Raw genomic sequence first — 20,045 nt, 5'->3', positions numbered from 1 at the left:
GCCGGGGTCCCTCCCTCGTCCCCCTCAGTCCTTTAATATCAGAGGACAAGTGCTCATTCGTTTGCTGTGAAACACCTTCGCCAGAGGCTGCAACTCGCCGTGGAAGCTTCCTTCCATACCTCAGGTCTATCTTTGCTTGTACTTTGAGGACTGCAAAGCTTAATTTGTTTTTTTGCGTTTACAGGTACAGGTATCCTTCTCTCTATCGAATCGACAGTCCAACCAGCTCTCGCTCCCCAATCGTTGGTGCAAGTGTACAAGTAAAGGCATGCAGAGGGCTCTCTGCATGACACCTTGATTCACAGAGCATGCATGGGTTCGTTGACCTGCTGCACCCCACCCATGCCATGCGGTTCGTATCCGTGGTCCGTGTGGAGTTTCCCGGTTCCAACCTCATCCCAAAGAGCGGCTGACTGTAACTCGCTCATCGTTCGTCATGTCTGAGGGAGGAATACAAGGTAGCGCTGCCGCATACTCATTGTCCAGACCAGTAAATGATGCGTTCGTGGCAATGAACGGGCCCAGTCAGATTGATCTGGCCAGGCAAGCTGTTGGCTCATACGTGAACCGTATGCGGCTGCTTGCCTCCTTCGCCTGTCTGGAGCAGAGATGACTCAGGCATAAGATATTGACAACGACTGCCATGCAGCAAAGGGAGACGTGATCAGACTTGCGACGCCGCCGCTCCTGTGACCAAAGTTGTCCCCTGCCTGAAAGGCCTATAGATGCAGCTGTGGGAGATTTTTGACCAGTCCACTCTGAAACACATGCAGACCATGAGGCTTTCAACACATTTCTGCGAGGAGCTAATAGTTCAGTCATCGTCGACCTCCTCCTCTTTCTTCTTTTTCTTGACAGCCTTCAGTCCCGCCATGGTCACGGCGAACTCGACGGCGCCATCCAGGCCCTGGCCCGTTGCCTTTGCATGGGGAGCGAAGACGACCTTCATCCATCGACGCCAGTTCTTCAATGCAGGCACCCCCCCTTCGTCGGCTTCATCATCCACATGTCGATGCACCCCGTAAACGGGTTTTTTGAACAACGCAATGCGACACGCGATCTGGGTTGACCACACCAGGCCCAGGCTAGGCGTCTTGAGCCCGTAGTCGACGAATGGATCATCGCCCCATCCAGTGAACCACCGCTGCTGGTGGTCCAGTGCCAACGCGGGGGGTGCGGGCGGGCCGAAGTCATCCAGACCTGGAGGTTCGGGCATGCTAGACCGAAGATGCTCGGCCATGGACGAGGTCGGTTCGACGTCTGAAGGCGAGAAAGCCCTCGCGCCCCTGCTCCGTGATGCTAACGGGCTTTCCTGAGTGAACCCCTCGCCATCAGCAGGAGGCGCCCTCCTAGGGGTCGCCGTTGGGGCGAGGGACGAACTGGAAAATCGGTCTGCGACTTGGTTGGCAACCACGACAGCAAGGTTGTATTTCTGGGCCAACTCCCTAAGCAAGGCCCCGAGGCGTGTCAGCTCGTTGCTGCGAGCTCCCATGTTGGATCCGTGGTTGCTGAGGCCACCTCGCTCGAACTCGGCTCGGTAGTTGGAGGCTACAGAGTCGAGAACGATGAGACCGATGTTGCGCCGCTCAACCTCGACGGGCACCTGGAACTGCAGGATATGCTCCTGCGATTCAAGATCAGGGGTCGAAGTGCTAGAGATACCATCCAAAGATGGCCTGTCCTCGGGTGAAACCTCTGCGAAGCGTGGGTTGGTCGATAGCATCTGCGAGAGGCGTTTCGTCGACAACTGTGCTTCCGTAGTGATGTACAAGGCAGGACGGCCCAGGCCGTACGGGGGCGGCAGTTGGACGGCCAGTAGCAGAGATAGCAGAAACTGCGTCTTCCCAACGCCGCTCTCGCCTGTGATCTCTGTCACATAACCAGTCGGAAGACCTCCTCCCAAGGCTTGATCGAGGTCATCGTCGAGGGTGCTGATGGTGGACCACTGGTTTTCCAGATCTGTGAGTGAGCGTCTGAGGAACGGGCTCGCGTTCGAGTGTTGTTGATTGGCAGGTTCGAAACCCCGGTGAAGGGCATCAACGATGGCGGCGCATAGCCGCTTGATGTCGAGAAGAGGCAGCTGTGTGCGTTTGCCTATGTCGACGACATCCTGGGTCAAAAGGTCGGTGGTAGAAAGCTGGTGACGTTCCAACGTCCGCACCAGCCCGGCGAACTGGGCAACCGGAAAGTCGGGCAGAAGCTGAAGCAAGTCGGTCATGGCATGCGAGGGGAGTATGACGACACGTGTGCTGTCTTTCGGAGGGAGGGGTCAGCGCGATGCGTAACGCGCTGAGAGAGTGAGATGACCGGTTCCGATGAGCGAGATGAGCAGGACGAGTGAGATGTCAAACGCAGTGGGATGTGATCCGGCCAGGAGATATGCGCCAGGCGGGCGACTGATGAGAAGTGCTCTTCCTCAAGGCAACATGTTCGTGGGTCTCACCAGATTACAGCACCTGGGAGAGGGCAAGTCGTGCAAATCCGACTTCCTGCTCGAGTTGGTAATTTGTGCATCGCAACCGAACAGCGGTCATCAATAAATTGGAGAGGTTCTTCTCTCTTGTCGTCGTCCATTGGCCGAGGCCAGGGGTCAACAGCGGGCAGCAGCGGGCCGAAGCTTGGACCCGTCAAGGACCCATTTGCTTATATAAGACGGAGGTAAGTCGCAGGTACCTACACCCTTGCATCGATAGACCTGTAGACCTCCTCTCCCTCCTTTCTCTCCTCTGTCACGACATTTCGCAGGGTAGCCAGCCGTCAGTGGTTTATGCCAAACGCAGCCACTTACTCGAGTTTCATTCGCCCTGACGACGCTGGAACACCGAAATCGATTGTTCCTTTTTCTTACATGTGCCAATGATTCTCCCCACCAAAACAGCCATGCGACCAGACTTGTTCTGCAGTGAATATGGTGTGCAGGCGGGTGAAAGCCACCCTCTCGGACGGAATGGGCTACACCAAGCACAAGGCAGACTGCGGTACATTATCCGTACTTGCATAAACGCGGAACAGAGACAAGCGAGCGGAATGTCCACCGAGTCGGAATCCGACTGAGCCATCGAACCACCCTCTCATTACGACCTGGCCTAGAAAGCAAGCACACACAGGGCCCGAGGCTGAAGCCTGCTTCCAGGCGGTGATCTTGTCTAATTTTGAAGTGAAAGAGGGGACTAGTCGCGAAACGCTAGTCCCGGCTTGTTCGACGGCGTCAGCTTCATACGCCGGACACTCGCCGGCTGGTCCGCTAACGACGGGAAACCCGACTTCCAACGGCAAGATGTTGTGCTTGTCGTGCCCTCGATGTCGTGAAGGATTCCACCGTCCCCTTCGTCGCGCTCCTGGAGAGGCCGAAAGCCTTTGTCACAGCCCCAATCAACAAGTACTCAGGGTCTCTAAAGGCATCTGAGCTACATAACTGCCTACAGAGCGTCGAGTCAGGGCTTAGGATCAAGGCATCAGCAGCATTGCGTCTGTCGTAGATCTTGGGCGCAGAGTCTCACCAAGCCGAGTGCATGTTTCGTTCTACGTTATACTTCGGAGAGTTCTGAAAACCCTAGAACATTGGCACGCCTTTTGAGCACCAAAACGCACCGAGGATCATACAGCCTCTCGTTACTATGGTCGTTCGTCGACGCCAATCGACATGCAATGCGCATTCCAGCCCACCCTTCCCTCCCCTCCCCTCCCCTCCCTTCTCCTCCCTTCTCCGTTTCCTTTTTGTCCCCGCGCTAAGTCCATTGAACAATCCGGTCGCCAGTGGCTGTCTCGCCTTGCCATTCTCGTCCACGCTAAGTCGCCTCTTGTTGTTCAGCTCTGGTAAGCCACAATGGGTCCGAATGTGTTGTAATTGGGTTGGCTGAACACTGGATCCCTGACTAGCCAATTCCCCCCGAATCAAGCTCACCAGCCAAGCTGCGAAAGAGCTAGTCTAGGGCTGAGCAACTCGCGGATCGAACTGTTGCCCAAGTCGACCAGGCATGTACGGGGTCCCGCGTTGGTGCTCGCGCCTCGTGAACCCTCTGCTGGTCAAGCTCGTGTGGTGCAACAGTGATGAGAGACACAGGGGAACACAGCGGCAGCCTGGTTTATAACAATGGCGCTCAGCCTCTAGGCTCTTCGGGCGTTTCCCCCCCCCCCCTCTCCCTCCTCTCTTGCCTGATTTCTCCCCGGGTCATCTTGACGTATAGCAGTGTTGATTCATCTCCCTTCCGTTACCAACCCGCTTCGACACGGCTCGACCAAGATGGCGAGCTCATCTCGATTCATTGCCGGCCTGGCCGTTCTCTCAAGCCTCGCCAATGCCAAGGTGTACAAGATGCCCCAGGCCACGACCTCGTTCGACTTCCCCCTCGACCAGTTCAGCCCCCAGCCGACAAAGGCGCCTGCGTACGCGGATCTGAGGAGGCGGCAGACGTCGACGATCACGACCGTCCTTGTCGCCCCGGATAACACGTGCGGCTACATCTCCGGCCGTGCCGGCGCCGCTTACACCTGCGGCTCTTCCGCCAGCTGCATCTTCTTCACCGCCGTCGACAGCAGTACCCCCGGCCGTGTCGCCTGCTGCGGCACCCAAGAGTGCGGCGCGCGGCGCACATGCTACGATTCCAGACAGGTTTCCTCGTCGAGTCTCTGTGATGGCGGTTGTCTCGTCGACCGCTTCACTCTCAAGTGGTAGGTTTTTTCAATGTCGGGAATCAAGAAGACAAAAACGTTCCCCATTCGAACTAACACTCCGAACCAGCACCAACACTGCGCGGCCGTATTGCAACACCATCTCCTTCTCGGAGAGCATCTTCGACTACTGGTGCAACACGGCCGAGATCTCGACCCCTCAAGCCGCTTTTACTACATACGAAGGCCAGTCCGCCCGGCAATGGTCCCCGCTGGCCCTGACGGACGACCCCACGTCGACCAGCACCGGTAGGATCACCACTTCCAGCGTCACTACGACGGTGGACCCCGGCCCGGTCACCTCGACTTCGGCACCGGACCCCGACAATGACACAAAATCAGCCCCCATCGGCGCTATCGTGGGCGGTGTCGTGGGCGGCGTCGCAGTCATCGCCCTCGTCGGCCTAGGAATCTGGTTCCTCCTCCGCAAGAAGAAGCAGAATCCCCAAGGCCAGCAGCAGCAGCAGCAGCAGCAGCAGCCTCCAATGAACCAGCAGCATATGAGCTACGCGCCGGGGCCGGGACCACACGGCTCGCCGCCGCAGAACGCCGCGATCACCCACACCCAGTCCTTCTACGATCCCAAGTTTGGCGGCCAAGGTGGCTACCCCCAGAGCTTCGGCGGCACACCGCCTCCGCCCCAGCAGGGCGGGTACCAGCAGCCGTACTACGGCGGCAACATGGCTGTGCCCGACCGCGCCGACACGACAAGCCCCGGCGCCGTGTCGCAGATGACGCACAACCGCCTCAGCACGCAGCCGCAGCCGCAGCCCGTCAGCCCCAGCGGCACGCCGGGAGGGTTCCAGCAATATGGGCAGCAGCAGCCTCAGCAGCCTTTGCAGCCTCAGCAGCCGCCGCCGACGACGATTCACGAGGCACCGACGAATGGCGACGGCCACCGAGGGCACATGCACGAGCTCGCCTAAGGCCGGACGAGAGTCGTCGTAGCGGGCTCGCCCTGTGTTTTTTGTACATTCTGTCGGAACATTTTGTCCTTTCTATCTGCTGTATTTCTCTCACTTGAATTCTTTTTGTAATGATCCTTTGGGAGGGCAGGGACCGGCGAGGCGGGCGGTGCAGGGCGTTTACTGCATCACGGCGGGAAACGATAACGGTCGTAATGGATTCTTTAGACTTTGGGGGGGGGGCCGTGGTTTACATTTCTGACGAGGATTTTTGAATTGGGTCTCGCCATCAAAAAAGAACGCACGCAGTGTGTGTGTGTGTGTGTGTGTGTGTGTGTGTGTTATTTCCAAGTTGACCTCTCGAGAAGAGGGGCTTATATTGTTCTACTTTGCTCCTATGAATTTGATTTACCAACCCCAATATTGTCCTTGTTCTTGCTTGCAGCTGACTGTATGTAAGCAAAACAGACAGACATGCTCTCGTTGGGTTCTTGACTCTAGTATATCTACCCGTCATTGAGATCTACACATGGAGGGAGGAGGACCCTATACCGGAAGTCTTGCGAAAGTGGTGGGTCTGGCAGGAACAGAAAAAAAGGAGGGTATATTTTCCAAGATCAAGGCTTGCTCTGTGTCTCATACATGGTGTACCACGATTTATCCGACCACCTGTCTCGCTCCACACCGCTTCTCCAGGCCGCAGTGCGTCGGCATGCTCACCCACCACGATCCCCCGTCTGGTGCTCGGGTTCAATGTCGTCCGACGACTGAACGTGATTGTGCGTTGTGTGACGCGCGGCACGCCGCCGCCCGTGGCAGTCGGTACACGCGGGATGGATCGATTCTATACCTGGGTCGCGGAGGCCGCGGAATCTGAAGGGGGGTTGCTGGTTTGGAGCTGGACCACCAACCCCCCTCCCTCCCCCAACAGGCTAAGATCAATCAATAGTCGATCAGCCGCAGTTTCTTGCCAATCTCCCTGCGGCGCGCCTGCACGGCCGCCCGCTCCGAAGGCTTCGTCTCGCCGCTGTCCATGTTCTCCCCGCGCGCCTTGAGGGCCTGGAGGAGCATTCCCGCGTCGAAGAAGCCGTCTGTCGGTCAGGTTAGTCAGTATACCGCTCTGGAAGAGGGGGACGACCCATCGAAGAGGGCCTAGAGAGGGGGTGGGGGGACAGAAAAAACTTACATCCGCCGAGCTCGTCGTCCTCGCTGAGGGTGACGCTCTCCTCCGTCGGCGACTGGGTGCCCGTGGACGACCGGGCCGCGGACGGCCTGATGGCGTCGTGGGCCGTGATGAGCCGGCCGCGGGACTTGATGCCCTTGGGTGGCTTCGGGCGGGCCTGCTGGTCGAGCTCCCTGGCGCGGGTCTGCCGGACGCCGGTACCGCGGCGGGACGTGATGCGCAGGATCCGGCGGACCTCGAGCAGATAGCTCTCGAGGGTGTCGACGAAGCGCTTCGTCTGGCGGTGCTTGCTCGACACGCAGATGGAGATGCCCTCGTCCTTGATGATGTAGCCGATGCCGAAGCCGTCGCCCGACGTCGGCCCGAACCCGAACTGCCGCAGCGACGGGTTGCCGCAGTTGGACGTCGACATGATGGTGTTGTTGAGCTTGTCCCAGCCCGGGTCGGCGAAGATGTGCGGCATCGCGGAACCGCCGTGCCCGCCGTTGCGCGAGTTGGTGCTGTCGCCCCGCGCCCGGCCGCCGCCGCCGCTACCCACCGCCGACTGTGCGTCGAGCGACGACGACGCCGCCGCCGACGCCGCTGCCGAGAGGACCGAGTCCCGACCGGGGCTGCCTACGGCGGACTCGCCGTCGTCGACGGGGCTCGAGTAGCCACCGTTGGAGCTGCCGGTGAGCTCGTCGTCCATGGTGCGCTGCCAGGTGCAGAAGAGGGCGTAGAGGTGGCGGTCGCAGCCCTCGGCCCTGGCGCACTCGCGGGTGGTGCTGACGTGGCGCTGGCAGGCCCGGCGCAGGGCCTCGACCTTGTGCTCGGCCGGATTGTCGGCCCAGAAGGTCTGGACGAAGTTGACCGACTCGTCCGAGACGCTGCGGATGGCCTCGGTGCGGCCGTGGAGGAAGATCTTGGTCATGGCCGGCTCGTAGGTGCACTCGACGCGGCCATAGAGGCCGTAGTAGGCGGCCTGGAAGGCCATCTGCACAAAGGCGTCGGGCGAGAAGCCCATCGAGGTCATGAAGTTCTTGCCGTAGTACTTGAAGTCGAGAGTCCGGAACTCGTTCTGCTCAATGAGGTCGGCGAGGCGCGTCTCGGCGAAGCGCACGGCGATGCTCAGCTCCGGGCTCATGTCCCACTCCAGCTTGTGCGGCGTCGGGTCGACCTCGCCGAAGCTGTCCGGGTCCCGCTTGGCCGGGTCCGGGCTCGTGGTGGCCCAGAGGGTCGGGGCCTGGCCGTTGATGGTGCGGGCGAAGCGCAGGATGGTGTCCGTGTAGACGTCGCTGGCGAAGCGCAGAACGGTGTGGCCGTCGACGCCCGTGTGCTCAAAGTTGATGCCGGCGCTGCCGTTCTTGCACACGATGATCTGCAGCTTGTCGTACCAGCGGTTCGTGCAGGTGCCGATCTGCACGCCCTTCTCGACCAGGCTGGTGCCGCAGAGCATGTTGCCGCACAGCGCGTCGGCGTCGGCCGGCTCCGTGTAGTCCAGGCACAGGACGAACAGGGCCGAGTCGACGATGCCCAGGCAGTCGGCGTTGTTGGACCCCTCCTCCCGGGTCAGGACGTCCCTCAGGCCCGACCAGATCTTGCGGTTCTCGGTGCTCAGGACGCCGAGCGCCCCCTTGGCGGCGTCCTGAATCGGCGTCTGCGCGGCGTCGTTGACAATGGTCTGCAGGTTGATGGACACGTCCTTCTCGCTCATGATGAGGTCGTTGTTGTCGTCCAGCACGTCGAACCAGTAGAACTGGCCGTGGCACATGACGATGATGTGCTTCGAGTCCGGGTCCTGCTCGATCTGGCACCCGTTTTCCGTCGGCACGCGTGCTGTGCCGAAGAGCCTCGAGTACTGGTACATGCACAGGGGCTGGCCCTTGATGTTGTCGGGGGGCAGCTCCTCCTTACGGACGGCCCGAACAAACTCCAGAGCCGAGACGACGAGCGACGCCGCGCGGGTCACCTGGTTGTTTCTTGCGGGCGTCGGGTCATCTTCCAGCAGGAAAAAGGGGTTGAGATTGAGAACGACGGGGTTGTCATAGTTCAAATACGAATCATACCCTTTACGACGGACACGAGTCAGTCAGCCAGCCGGCATCAGAATCACAAAGACGCGAGGATGGCTTACAAAACTGCTCAATGTAGCTGGTCTTGTTCTGGGCGTAGGCCTTCAGCTTCTCCTGCAGCAACGGGCCATCGTTCTTCAAGAACTCGTGGACGGCCTGGGTGGTCTCGGAGTGTTCGCGCGCGGACTGCAGCGGCTTGAGGGCTGTGAGATACTTCTGGGCGGTCACGTCCAGCTCGGGGATGGGCAGGTGCTTGAGCTTGTCCTGGCCGGCGAATGTGACACCGCCCTCGACGGACTTGTCCCTGTACACTGCCATAGAGCGGGCGTCCCTGGTGGTCTCTTTCGGGACCGACGGCTCGACTTGTTGTTTCCGGACTTCAGGGGTGTCTAGCATGGAACGAGGAACCGAGGATGGGTGGAGGGCCTTTTCGAGAGTCTCGCCGAGGGGCCTTGGTCGCGAAAAGATGCGGACTTGGGTAGGCATATTTGTTAGCGGGAGGACGGTGGTCTCTTTATGCGTATAGGGGCGAGACGTTGGTGCTGATATTCAGTCCGCGCAGCGCCGTGCGGTAGAAGTAGTGGCAGTCTTGCAGGCAATATGATGGCATTACACTTGACAATACTACAACATCTGGACAATGGTGGATGGAGGATGATGGGGTCGTGGAAGGGGAAGAAGGAGACAAAAGAGGAGACGGCTCGGCAACAGGAGGTGGGATGGACAAGGGATATATCGACGGGCCTAAGGAAGCCCGGAAGAGAGGCCGAAAAGGTGAGTCTGATGTGGACGTGCGGTAGACACTAGCCTACTGGAAGAGGTGTAAGGCAGATACGAAGTAGTGTACCTAAATAGATGGGTATGTGCAGGCAGATGAGATGAGAAAAAGATGAGAGACAGATGGGATCAAGTGGAACCCCCACAGGGCCAGACCAGGGGAGGGGACGGGGATGGGCTGGCGTGCAGATAGCAGTGACCCCGGGATTCCGGGGTCTTGTCTCGACGAAGAGGAGCGCTTTCACATGCGGGACAAGTCAAGCACGCGCTTGTTTGGGGGCTGACGGAAGACGGGTGACGGGGAAGGCAAGGGAAGGGAAGAGAGGCGGGGGAGGGATGAGAGCGCGTGAAACTCGCTCCGCAGGACCGAGGTGAGGTGATACTTAGAGTCCCGCCCAGGCTTTGTAATCTGCCGATAGTTTCTTGGATAAAGAGGGTATCAGGACAGGGGAAATGTGAGAATGGTAACCTACCAGGCAGGCGATGTGGCTGCGTGCGGCCGCTGGCGATACGATGTCGGGGTAGACGAGGGACACGGTGGACGTGATTGCGGACGGATAGATAGATGGATAGATAGACTCGGAGGCCGCTGGTGGTGGTGTTGTTGGTAGCGGAGTGAAGGAGGATGGAGTGGCTGGAGATGGTCAGCCCCCTAGTCGAGACATTTGTGCCATGCTCGCGCCGGTGAAGCCATCACAAGAACCGCGGCAAGCACACGGGCAGGCCAGGTCAGGTCCGGTCCGGTCAGCATAGCAAACACCACCCATCATCACTCACCTATGGGGTTGCGATGCAATTCGATGCGATGCGATGCGATACGGTGCGTACAACCAGGCCAAACGTTTGAACAGTCTACTCTGTAAGGGGCTGACCGAATTTGAATGAAGAAAAGTCGAGATCGGATGACGGGGATGCGGGAAAAGGAAGACGTGGACTAGCGCCAGGATGCGACTCGAAGTCGGTTGAAGGGGGTTCGGGAATACGGACGAAGAGTGAGTGAGAGTGAGTGGTGGGCGAGTGAGTGAGTGAGAGAGTGAGTGACTGGGTGACTGGGTGAGAGAACGAAAGGCTGTGTGTGATGCAATGGATGCCCACGGGTACGTCTGGAACTGGGACGTCAGGCCGCAGGTGCAGGTGCAGGCGGTTTGCTTGGTCGAGCCGGTTCGGGGGTGGGAATTTGGAGAACCCCACGGGGTCGTGGGACGCGAGCTACTGCGCCAAAAGGAGTCAAGACTCAAGAACTCAAAGACTCAAGGAGGTGGCACAGGATCCCGAGGAGGAGCCTTTCGGGCGAAGGGGAGTATCGCAAGAACGTGGCAATGAGCGGCCCTGGTTGGACGGGCGGATCGAGGACCGGTTTGGCATGCGCTTGAGCCTTGATGCGACCTGACCAAGAGACGACTAGGGGTGTGGGTGTGTGTGTGAGAGAGAAAGAGAGTGTGTGTGTGAGTGGGTGGGTGGGTTGCGACACCTCGGGAGGCGCTTGGCGGCTAATTAATTCCGTAGAGTAGGGAGTCTTTTGCTCGTGAAAGGTGGGCTTGGGTAGACTAGCTGACGGATCGGAGAAGACGACGGATGGGGGTTTGTTGGAGATAATGGCTTGGGAGACGACTTCTTCCAGTGTCCAAGAGAGGCAGAGCGGCGGCTTTGACGTCGATAGTGAGAGAGAATGGGAGACTCGAGAGAAAAGAGGGGAAGATGTAAAATGTGGCTGAACCACGTTCTGCAGTCCATAGTCCACTGTACATTGTCCACAGGCGGCCCTCCCCCGCGGGATGAGTTTAGTTGGAGAAAATGGCCCGGGGGGTGGGTGGTGTCGAGTGGAGCCGAAATCCAAATACGTAGTTCTCCTCTCGTGCGTGAGATGGATGCGGGACCAGCGACTGACATGTGCCCAGCCGAGCAGCTTTGTCGATCAGGACCAACGGGAAGTTTGTCAATCTTTAGGGGGGGGGGCTCCTTCGTCTTGATCTTTTCCGCTGCCGAGTTGCCCAACGGAACAGGTGTTCGTTCAGTCTGGATCATGTCGACGACTGTCAGGTCCCTCCCTCCAAGAACCAAAGTTGAACCGAGTTTGGGTTGGAATCGCGATGGCCGAGTCGTCTAGTACATGTCTGGGTACGTAGGTGACTGGTAAGGTGCGGCTAAGGTAGGCCTGCCTATCTCTGCCCAGCGACAACCACTTAATAAAAAACCATCCTCCCCCCTCACGTCAGTTTGGAGAATCACTGCCCGGGTGACGGACGCTGGGCAATGACGATGCTGCTGGTCACTGGTCACTAGAGCCCGAGTGCACTAGAAATGGCTCACATTTCATCCGCATGAGGCCGAGCCAGCCGACTCGTCCTCATCCAAGGTGCGGATACTCGACAGGCAGGCCCTGGCTGCTCGTTCGGGTTGCCGAGAGCAAAGGCGCTACCTACTCCTCTCTCGGATCAAAGGACGACGGAGATGACGATGCGGGTTTCCCGGAATGGGAGATGCAGCGCCTGCCGCCTGGCACACCCCGGCACGACGAACCCTCCCTCTGTAAGGTACCTAGGTAGGCAGCTACGGGGGATAACCCGCCGGTCCGGGTCACCTGCCCCACATGCGCCGCCAAACGTGCGCCTCAGTGGCTTTCCCGTCCCGCTGCCAGGCCGACGCCCGCCTGGGAGAGGGAGACCTGAAAGTGTGCCGAGAGAATCCCGGCGCAACGGAACCTCATGTGGGGCTATCGTGACCCAGAATTCCGCCTCTTTCCCCGCCCCGGCCGTCTGATAGCTTGCAGTCTGAGATGCATCGCATCTTGCCCCCCGGTCCATTACCAAATACGTAGCACTGTAGCGACATCCGTCATCACTCTTTCCATCGTAGGCATTGGTATAAAAAAAGTGTTGGCAAACACCGCCTCCAATGCAATTTGGGTAACTGTCTATCTCCTGTCCGTCACATCCTGCCCCTGAACCCTCACGACCAGCCACAAATCGCCCTTCGCATCTGACCATGAACAGAGCATTTGATCAACCGTAGTGTGCCACACACTACTTGAGGATATCGAGTATCTTTGCAAGACCCTGCGCATCGCCCGCCAGCGTTCCGGCCTGCTCCTTGTCAACCCACCCGACGGTGTAGCTGCCCCCAAAGTCGACAACCCACGCATTGTCGTCTCTGTCAATCAGCACATTCTCGGCTTTGGCATCGCCCCATACGATGTCTTTGCCGTGCAGCTCCTCCAGAGACGTGCTGATCTGCGCTGTCCAGCGTCTTCTCAGGCCCGGCGAGCTCTGCTCGGCTCTCGCTCTCGACAACACTTCTTTGGCATCGATCCAGGTAAAAAGCATGCCCATCATATCTTTTCCGTCTCGGAAAACTCCCCTTAGGCGACAGATCCATGTTGCCGGGGCAGGAGATATCTGAGCCATGGCAATTGCTTTTAGTGTTTTTAGTTCCTTCCTCGCATGCGCTGGGCCGAATGAGAGTCCAAATGGTTTGAAGTAGCACGTGACCTTGCCGCCGTTTCCTTCATCGACAAGGACCTTGGTCGGTCGTCTTATTAGTACTTTTTCTGGGGAGTCGTAGATGATCTCGACATCGGACGGAAGGTACGACTGAGTCCACTTGTGGAGGCCTGTGAGGAGTTCGTCATCAGCAACCACAATCGGCCCGGACCAGCCGTGTTCCTGAGTATTTACTTGGTACGGTCGCGGTACCTCGTTGGTTGCATCGATATGGCAAACGAAATACGACGGAAAAAGATAATGGAAGAGAGTGGGCCGTCCATCCTTGGGAACCGGCGAAGGAGACGGCGCCAGCTGGGCGATGAGAGGCCCGAACAGCTTTAACAGCCATTCGCACGCATCTTCGACATAAAAGTCGTCCTGCTCTTCGTCCCCAGATCGCAGAACACCTAGACACTTGTGACACTGCTCCGTGAGCTTGGGTGATCGTTCAAAGTGCGACGGAAAGATGGTGCAGTAGAAGGCTTGTCCGTTGGTGGTTCGTATGATGAGATCGCACTCATATTCAGTTTTATATACCTGCCAGAGAGCGATATCGTAGTGTGGCGGCTTCTCCATGATCACTGGCATCGAAAATTGTGATGAATTGAAATACAACCAGCCGGACGGTAAGGTCGGGCTGAGTTTGTAGGACTGTGGGTGACCGTGCTCGGAATTTCTTTTCTTCACGGCTAGCTAGGAGCTCTTACCTGTCTGGCTCTTGTAATTGGTTGGCTGTTTATGTCTCAAATTCTCGACCTCAAGCGTCCGGCGCCGACGCCCGAATAGGATCTGGCATATGACCCTACAGCCGACCCCGAGGTGGCTTCATCAGTGCAAACCGTTACCATCGAAACAGAGAATTTAGTTACAAGGCTTCTGAATTGGGTTTATCCAGACATGAGGGCGTATCAAAAAGAACTTGGCCATCGTCGTGTATCGAAGGACACTTTCGACTTCTTTTCAGGATCCCTTCGTCGCGCTTTTCTTTTTCTTTTTCTCACCCAGACTGAAACCACATGCGGGGTAATCAGAACTGTTGGAGAATTGAGCATTTAGGGCCCTGAACATATACTTAGACTATTGTCGAGCATTAGAGAGTCTTGTGGCGACTCTCTCCTCTACGTCAGCCGACAACAGAGCCCCGTTTACGAGGCATGTAAGGACTAATACAGATTGAATCTCTTCGAACAATGGGCATCTGGTGCATATGCAGGCTGGAATTGGGCGTCAAATCGGTTGCACTTAACGACTCCGGACCTGCAAATCCGGCACGTCAGAGGCACCTCTGCTCTGTGTTCTGATACAGTAAGACCATTCATTTCAATGCGACAGCAGAATTCCCCGCCGCTTTTGTTTCTCTCTCAATCTCCTAACAGCCGAAAATGATGTTTGTTTGGGCACTGTACCACCAAGTTGTACCTGTTTTATATGCGGTTATTGCAAATGTGGTGGTGTACGATGTCTCTGTATGAGAGAGTGGAAGGGAAGCAGCAAAAACACCTCTGTTGTATGGTCTATTGACAGCTAGATGATTAATACTAGCAGACTTAGGAACGCTTGTACAGTCTGGGCGTCACGTCTCGCGCTGGTTCTACCAACTTTGTAGGATGAATTTCGTACATCCGATGGAGGGGGTTCTTCTTCTTCTTTTGGTCCTTGAATGCTTGTTTTGTGTATGAATTACTTCTTTCCAAGGGGCTACCAAGCGATCATCAGCCTGGGCTGGTACCTATTCTCTCTCCTATATAGGTACTCGGCAAGCACAAATGCAATTCATCAGTTCAAGAAACTCCCAAGACCATCTGATAAAAGGTACTGAATGACCGGGACGGTGGGCGGGTTGAAGTACAATCAAAGTTTAGCTGGCTGGGCAGTGTCCGGTGGCTAGTCGCGCTGTGGCCCATCTTTCGTCGTCGAAGGTAGGGGGTTTGGCCGGTACCGGATTAACTCGGGCCGACCCTACCAAGCTCCGATGTGGCCCGGCCCCCATGTTACAATAGCGCGAATAACTTTCGCCGTAATTAACCCCTTACTTCGTCCTTACCGTCCTCCCGGATAGCGGAGCTAACTCCATGGCAGCACGGCGCACGGTAATCCCACCTGCCTGGCTGCAAAGCGAAAACGGTGGACCATTGCACTTGAACCGGTTTACCTTCGTTAGACCCATCGCGTCTGCCCTTGAACGTTCCATCAGCGGCACATCCATGAACCTGGGAAAAAGAGCACCGAGCACGAAGAAGGCCGGCATTTCACCCTGTCGTACGCGGCGGTGCCGTGCCTCTGTCAAGAACCGACACGCACTGTACATACGTCTCGTCTCGGCCATGCTCTTTCGCTAACCTTTTTCAGCCGAGTATAGTCCCGGTCAACTCCACCGGCACTGGAGACCGGAACGGCTTGCCGACGCAGCATTCGCCAGTGTACCGCGCAGACCGCCCCCATTCTGCGGTCTCGGCTCGCTCTCGGACCCCAACCTTCACGTCCAATGGTCATACGTGGGGGCACTTCTCCCGAGCCCTGACTGGCAAGGCCCGTTCTGAACCGTCATTTCGCCTACCCAGGGTCGAAACGCTAGGCAGGTGGGCACAGCACTCGGTTACGACCAGAAAGAGGGGGCGGCTCCCAGTGCTATCCCGCCGGCTACAGTCTTGGTGTGGTGTATATTTCCGGAGAAGCAAGAAACTGTTCCAGATGATGGCAACCCTCTGATTGTGCTCGAGCGTGTTCGGCATTTGTAAATGATGGGGATGCGCTCTAACGACAGGTACCGGAGCCTCGCACCCGGCAGCTGGATCGGAGGTCCCATGGATACCGTCCAGTTCAACAGCAACACCGGTTTCGTTCACGGGAAGCCGTATGGCGCTTGCCAGATCCTACGTTCGTCTACTACATGCAAGTTGTGTGTGGTATTGGCGCGAAGAGTTGAGGAGCAATCTTTCCGTGGACAAGGTGGGCTCGCATCGGCTATTGTGTGGGGGCCGGCGGGATGAATCAACCAGGTTAGTTTTGCTGATAATGTACCATAGTGTGACACCCCTGATGGGCATAAGTACGAGCCGTTCGTAAACCGGCAGTGACTGATCGAGCGTCGGGGTTATTCCTGCCCCCCTCCCCCTGCGTATGGACTATGACGCGCCACAAGGCGACGCAAGTGGTGACGACCGTTCAGCTGAGAATCATGTATTTTAACGCTGCAACAATAACACACAACTAACTGGCCATCCATTGTCCTCCGTTAGCACTGATCAGGCATCCCGTCATCCACCCGCTCTCGGGCGAGCAGATCATGCCGACGATGCCCGCGATCTCCTCGGGATAACCGGCGCGGCCGCCGTACTTCTCAGCCATCTCTTTCTGCTCGTCCGAGTCCCAGTCGCGGATGCCGCACAGCGGCGTCAGCGGGTACCAGCTCGAGATGGCCTGCTTGGCCTCATCCGGGGCGCCGCGGAGCATGTCCGTCATGGTGGAGCTGGGGTTGCACGAGTTGACGGTGCAGTTCTCCTTGAGCTCGCGGGCCCAGGTGCGCGTCATGGCCTCGAGCGCGCCCTTGCTGCCGCCGTACAGCGTCAGGTACTCGAGACCGACCTTGGAGCCGACGCTCGACACGTTGACGATGCGGCCGGAGCGGTCGGTGGGCAGCAGCGGCTTGACGGCCTGGGTGAGCAGGATGGGGCCCAGGACATTGATGGAGTAGACCTTGTGGAAGTCCTCGACGTTGACGGCCTCGAGCGGCATGGCGTGGAAGAGGGCGGCGCAGTTGACGAGGATGTCGACCTGCGGCTTGCCCGTCTTGGCGTTGGGCGGCAGCTCGCTCTTGACGGCGGCGACAATCCGAGCGCAGCCTTCGGGCGTGCTGAAGTCGGCCCGCACCGGGAGCGCCTTGACGTTGTGCGCCTTGGACAGCTCGGCGGCGAGCGTGGCGGCGGGCGCGTCCGAGGCCTCGGTCAGATAGACAAGGACGACGTTGGCGCCCTTGGAGGCGAGGTTCTGGGCGATGGCGGCGCCGATGCCTTGGTGGTTGGTTCTGTCGTTAGCAGGATGCCTCTGGCCGCCGACAACCATTGGGAGGAAGAAGAGGGTGGGGTGAGCTCACTCCTCGCGCCGCCCGTGATGATGGCCGTCTTGCCCTCGTGTACCCTGTACGGAGGGGCTTGCGTGATGGGAACGGTGATCTTGGAGGCGGTCATGATGTCTATCTGGCAGCGCACAAAGTGGTTTGATATTCGTGATGTGGATAACGTATAATATGTGTCCGTTTCCAGCGAATGTCGAGTCAGATTGGCATGCAACAACAAAAAAGTCAAGTACTATTTCGTACAACGGGGTCCGGGGGGCATGGTTATTAAGGAAACAGGGAGAACAGGAGACAGCATGGCCGCCCCGACGCCTTGCCTATCATCCCCGTGTTCTATCCTGTGTCCTATCTCCCTATTTCTGGGCCCCCGACGAGGGCTCTAGGCCCTTTGAAGCACGCCGGCCCGACGTGAGGCTATAACCCCCATGTCGAGCAATCCCTAAACGAGTAACTGTCATCTTGTATAGAAAGTCTCGGTTTCCCCCCACTGATTGCAGCCATCCGGGGTTTATCGTCTACTATTTATTGGCTTTGTTATATCCTCAAAATTCGAGTCATGTCTCTGTAACTTCAAGGCAAAAGACCATGAGAGAAAAAAGAAGTAGATAGCACGATAAACAGTACGAAGAGAAGACACCTCGATCGTTCCTCAGCGTCGTAATGTTGAGGGGAACGGGTCAAACGTTCGTTACCTGGTCATTCCACAAACAACTCGCGCGCGCGAGTCAAGACACGTTCGAGTTCCACTGGTGGTGTCACATAGTACATACTACTCTGTACTCTTATGCCCAACCGCCGCCGCCAACGAGCCAACCAATGAGCCTTGTTGCTCTGTGGGTGCGGATTCTTCAGTATTCTCCAACGGGTTCTGGTGCCTCTCCGGGGACTGCTCAGGGATTTTCCAAGGATCTTCCAGGGATCCCGTGTGGGCCGGCCCATATCGAGTCAAGATCAGCGCGACATAGAACTGTTTGCGATTGACAGGAAGTGCATAGTAGATGCAGACTTAGAGCCCCCCGGACCCGGGTTGAAAACCCGGACAACTTGTCCTATCGCGTGTTTCTCGCCAGTTATCCGAGTAGAGAGGACTTGTACATCCAGTTGACGTTGATTCTTGCTTAGCCTCCGTGGAGCTTCGGAAGACATAATAATACATAATACTGCTGCTGTCCCTTCGTGACGCCTCCCCCCCCAACCGTGGCTCTGCGGGCTCTCACTATCTTTCGTTTCTTGTCATTCTTTTACAGTGCTCTTATATCTCAAGTCAAAACCTCACTCAACCCAAAGGTGACAGGTCGTGCCATTCGCGAAAACAAACATGTCGACCGTGGACCCCAATCAGCGCTTTGTCAGCCCGCTACAAGGCACAGGCCTGAGCTTGTTCGTCGTGTCTATCGTCGGCGGCGTATCGTCTCTGATCGTGGTGGGCTTGAGGACATATCACCGGCTTCAACGGAGGAACTTCAGCCTGGACGATGGTTTGATGCTGGGCGGTCTGGTAAGCAACACCTTGAACACCGGCTCTATTGTCGTTGGAGAGCTCGAGGGCATTTACATGGTGCCTGGAGCCGCCCGGGCGTCAGACTGACTAACACACATTCTGCTAGATCATCTACCTCGTCGATGTGGCGCTCGCCTGTCTTGGCGCTCTGAGCGGCCTGGGCACGCGGAACGCGGACCTCAACGCGACAATGATAAGCGAGTCGATGAAGTATCTGATGATCTGGATGATGCTGTATGTGGCTGCTTTGTGCTTGGTCAAGTCATCAATCTGCTTCACCACCCTGCGGATCGCCACCACGATGCCCAAGCTGCGTATCGCCGTCTACGTCCTGCTGGGGCTGACAATCGCCACGTTCTTCACGACCTTCATCGGCATCCTGCTGCTGTGCCGCCCCGTCGAGGCCAACTGGAACCAAAGCCTCATAGCAGAAGGTCGTGGCGAGTGCTCCTCTATGAGCGCCATGCTGGGCTTGTCGTACACGTCGACTGCGAGCACCATCGCCACGGACCTCGCCTGTGCCGTTCTCCCGGCCATCATTCTCTGGCAGACGCAGATGAAGCTCTCGACCAAGATTGTCGTCTCCACGATCCTTTCCTTTGGCTCTCTGTAAGTCACGTTCCCCCGTGACCTTTGTCAAGGCCATCCCCCTGATCGAGATGAACACGTCAGACTGACTCGTATCGCTTCAACCACAATAGTGCTTCGATATCGACAATGGTCCGCACCCCTTACATCGATCACTACAACCGTCCGCTCGACGATCTCGTCTGTACGTTTGAGCCTCTTCTTCTTCACCACTCACTCAACTCGTAGATCCATCACCCACTGACTCGTCTCTGCTTCCAGTCCACATCGCCAACATTCCCCTCTGGTCCAACATCGAGACGGCCGTCGGCCTCGTCGCCGGGTCCCTCCCCGCCCTGCGCCAACTCTTCATGCGCGACTCCACAAAGGGGGCGTCGACCCGTGGTACCGACGGCTCGGGCGGTCTCCACCCGGCGTCCGCTGGGCTTGTGACCATCGGTGGCTCGGGAGGGACGTCCAAAAGCAAGAACCGCAAGGGCCTGAAGTCCAACTTTGAAATTGACGAGGCCGCGAAGGGCGACTGGACTCGTCTGGATGAGGACTCAGTGTCGGACAAAGACAGCACTGTGCCTATCCGGGGCATTCGCAGGGACATGACGTTTGAAGTCGAGATGTCGCCGCAGTCCGGGAACAAGTCGTAGCCTTCTATGTTTGTTGGATATATGCAAATATTGAGGTTCTGTCCTGTAATTAGTTAGACACTAATACAATATTTCCATGCCTCATCTTTTTCAATGGAGTGATGAGTCCCGACAAAGACATTCTGCGTAGCATGTCAGACATACCTAAGACGTTGTCCAAGCTAGTGACGG

General features: G+C 57.5%; 7 protein-coding genes across 7 annotated transcripts; 3 read left to right on the top strand and 4 right to left on the bottom strand.

The window, feature by feature from the left end:
* Positions 1–798: 798 nt before the first annotated feature.
* Positions 799–2,534, bottom strand: CDEST_06624 (Putative DNA recombination and repair protein Rad51). Its single transcript, XM_062922783.1, has one exon. It carries the CDS (start codon positions 2,216–2,218, stop codon positions 815–817), a length of 1,404 nt encoding a protein of 467 aa, XP_062778834.1. The 5' UTR covers positions 2,219–2,534; the 3' UTR covers positions 799–814.
* Positions 2,535–2,711: 177 nt separating this feature from the next.
* On the top strand, positions 2,712–5,768 carry CDEST_06623 (uncharacterized protein). The gene is made up of 3 exons (XM_062922782.1): positions 2,712–3,623; positions 3,734–4,671; positions 4,742–5,768. The coding sequence occupies exons 2-3, from the start codon at positions 4,244–4,246 to the stop codon at positions 5,595–5,597; spliced, it is 1,284 nt and encodes a 427-aa protein (XP_062778833.1). The 5' UTR covers positions 2,712–3,623; positions 3,734–4,243; the 3' UTR covers positions 5,598–5,768.
* On the bottom strand, positions 5,444–9,719 carry CDEST_06622 (Putative acyltransferase ChoActase/COT/CPT, choline/carnitine acyltransferase). The gene is made up of 3 exons (XM_062922781.1): positions 8,873–9,719; positions 6,763–8,805; positions 5,444–6,667 (listed from the first exon to the last, which is right to left on the bottom strand). The coding sequence occupies exons 1-3, from the start codon at positions 9,294–9,296 to the stop codon at positions 6,519–6,521; spliced, it is 2,616 nt and encodes an 871-aa protein (XP_062778832.1). The 5' UTR covers positions 9,297–9,719; the 3' UTR covers positions 5,444–6,518.
* A 2,891-nt stretch (positions 9,720–12,610) lies between these two features.
* CDEST_06621 (Putative protein kinase) lies at positions 12,611–13,645 on the bottom strand (the record flags this gene model as incomplete). The annotated part of the gene is made up of 1 exon (XM_062922780.1): positions 12,611–13,645. The coding sequence occupies one exon, from the start codon at positions 13,643–13,645 to the stop codon at positions 12,611–12,613; it is 1,035 nt and encodes a 344-aa protein (XP_062778831.1).
* A 2,162-nt stretch (positions 13,646–15,807) lies between these two features.
* On the top strand, positions 15,808–16,277 carry CDEST_06620 (uncharacterized protein; the record flags this gene model as incomplete). The annotated part of the gene is made up of 1 exon (XM_062922779.1): positions 15,808–16,277. The coding sequence occupies one exon, from the start codon at positions 15,808–15,810 to the stop codon at positions 16,057–16,059; it is 252 nt and encodes an 83-aa protein (XP_062778830.1). The 3' UTR covers positions 16,060–16,277.
* CDEST_06619 (Putative short-chain dehydrogenase/reductase SDR, NAD(P)-binding domain superfamily) lies at positions 16,176–17,428 on the bottom strand. The gene is made up of 2 exons (XM_062922778.1): positions 17,163–17,428; positions 16,176–17,079 (listed from the first exon to the last, which is right to left on the bottom strand). The coding sequence occupies exons 1-2, from the start codon at positions 17,254–17,256 to the stop codon at positions 16,280–16,282; spliced, it is 894 nt and encodes a 297-aa protein (XP_062778829.1). The 5' UTR covers positions 17,257–17,428; the 3' UTR covers positions 16,176–16,279.
* Positions 17,429–18,197: 769 nt separating this feature from the next.
* CDEST_06618 (uncharacterized protein) lies at positions 18,198–19,959 on the top strand. Its single transcript, XM_062922777.1, has 4 exons — positions 18,198–18,642; positions 18,752–19,254; positions 19,347–19,417; positions 19,495–19,959. Exons 1-4 carry the CDS (start codon positions 18,463–18,465, stop codon positions 19,872–19,874), a joined length of 1,134 nt encoding a protein of 377 aa, XP_062778828.1. The 5' UTR covers positions 18,198–18,462; the 3' UTR covers positions 19,875–19,959.
* The last annotated feature ends 86 nt before the right edge of the window (positions 19,960–20,045 follow it).

This window comes from Colletotrichum destructivum, chromosome 4 (assembly GCF_034447905.1).
Source record: "Colletotrichum destructivum chromosome 4, complete sequence".
NCBI classification, from domain to species: Eukaryota; Fungi; Ascomycota; class Sordariomycetes; order Glomerellales; family Glomerellaceae; genus Colletotrichum; species Colletotrichum destructivum.
The sequence above is the reverse complement of the archived record's forward strand: the minus strand, read 5'-3'. Positions and strand labels throughout refer to the sequence as shown.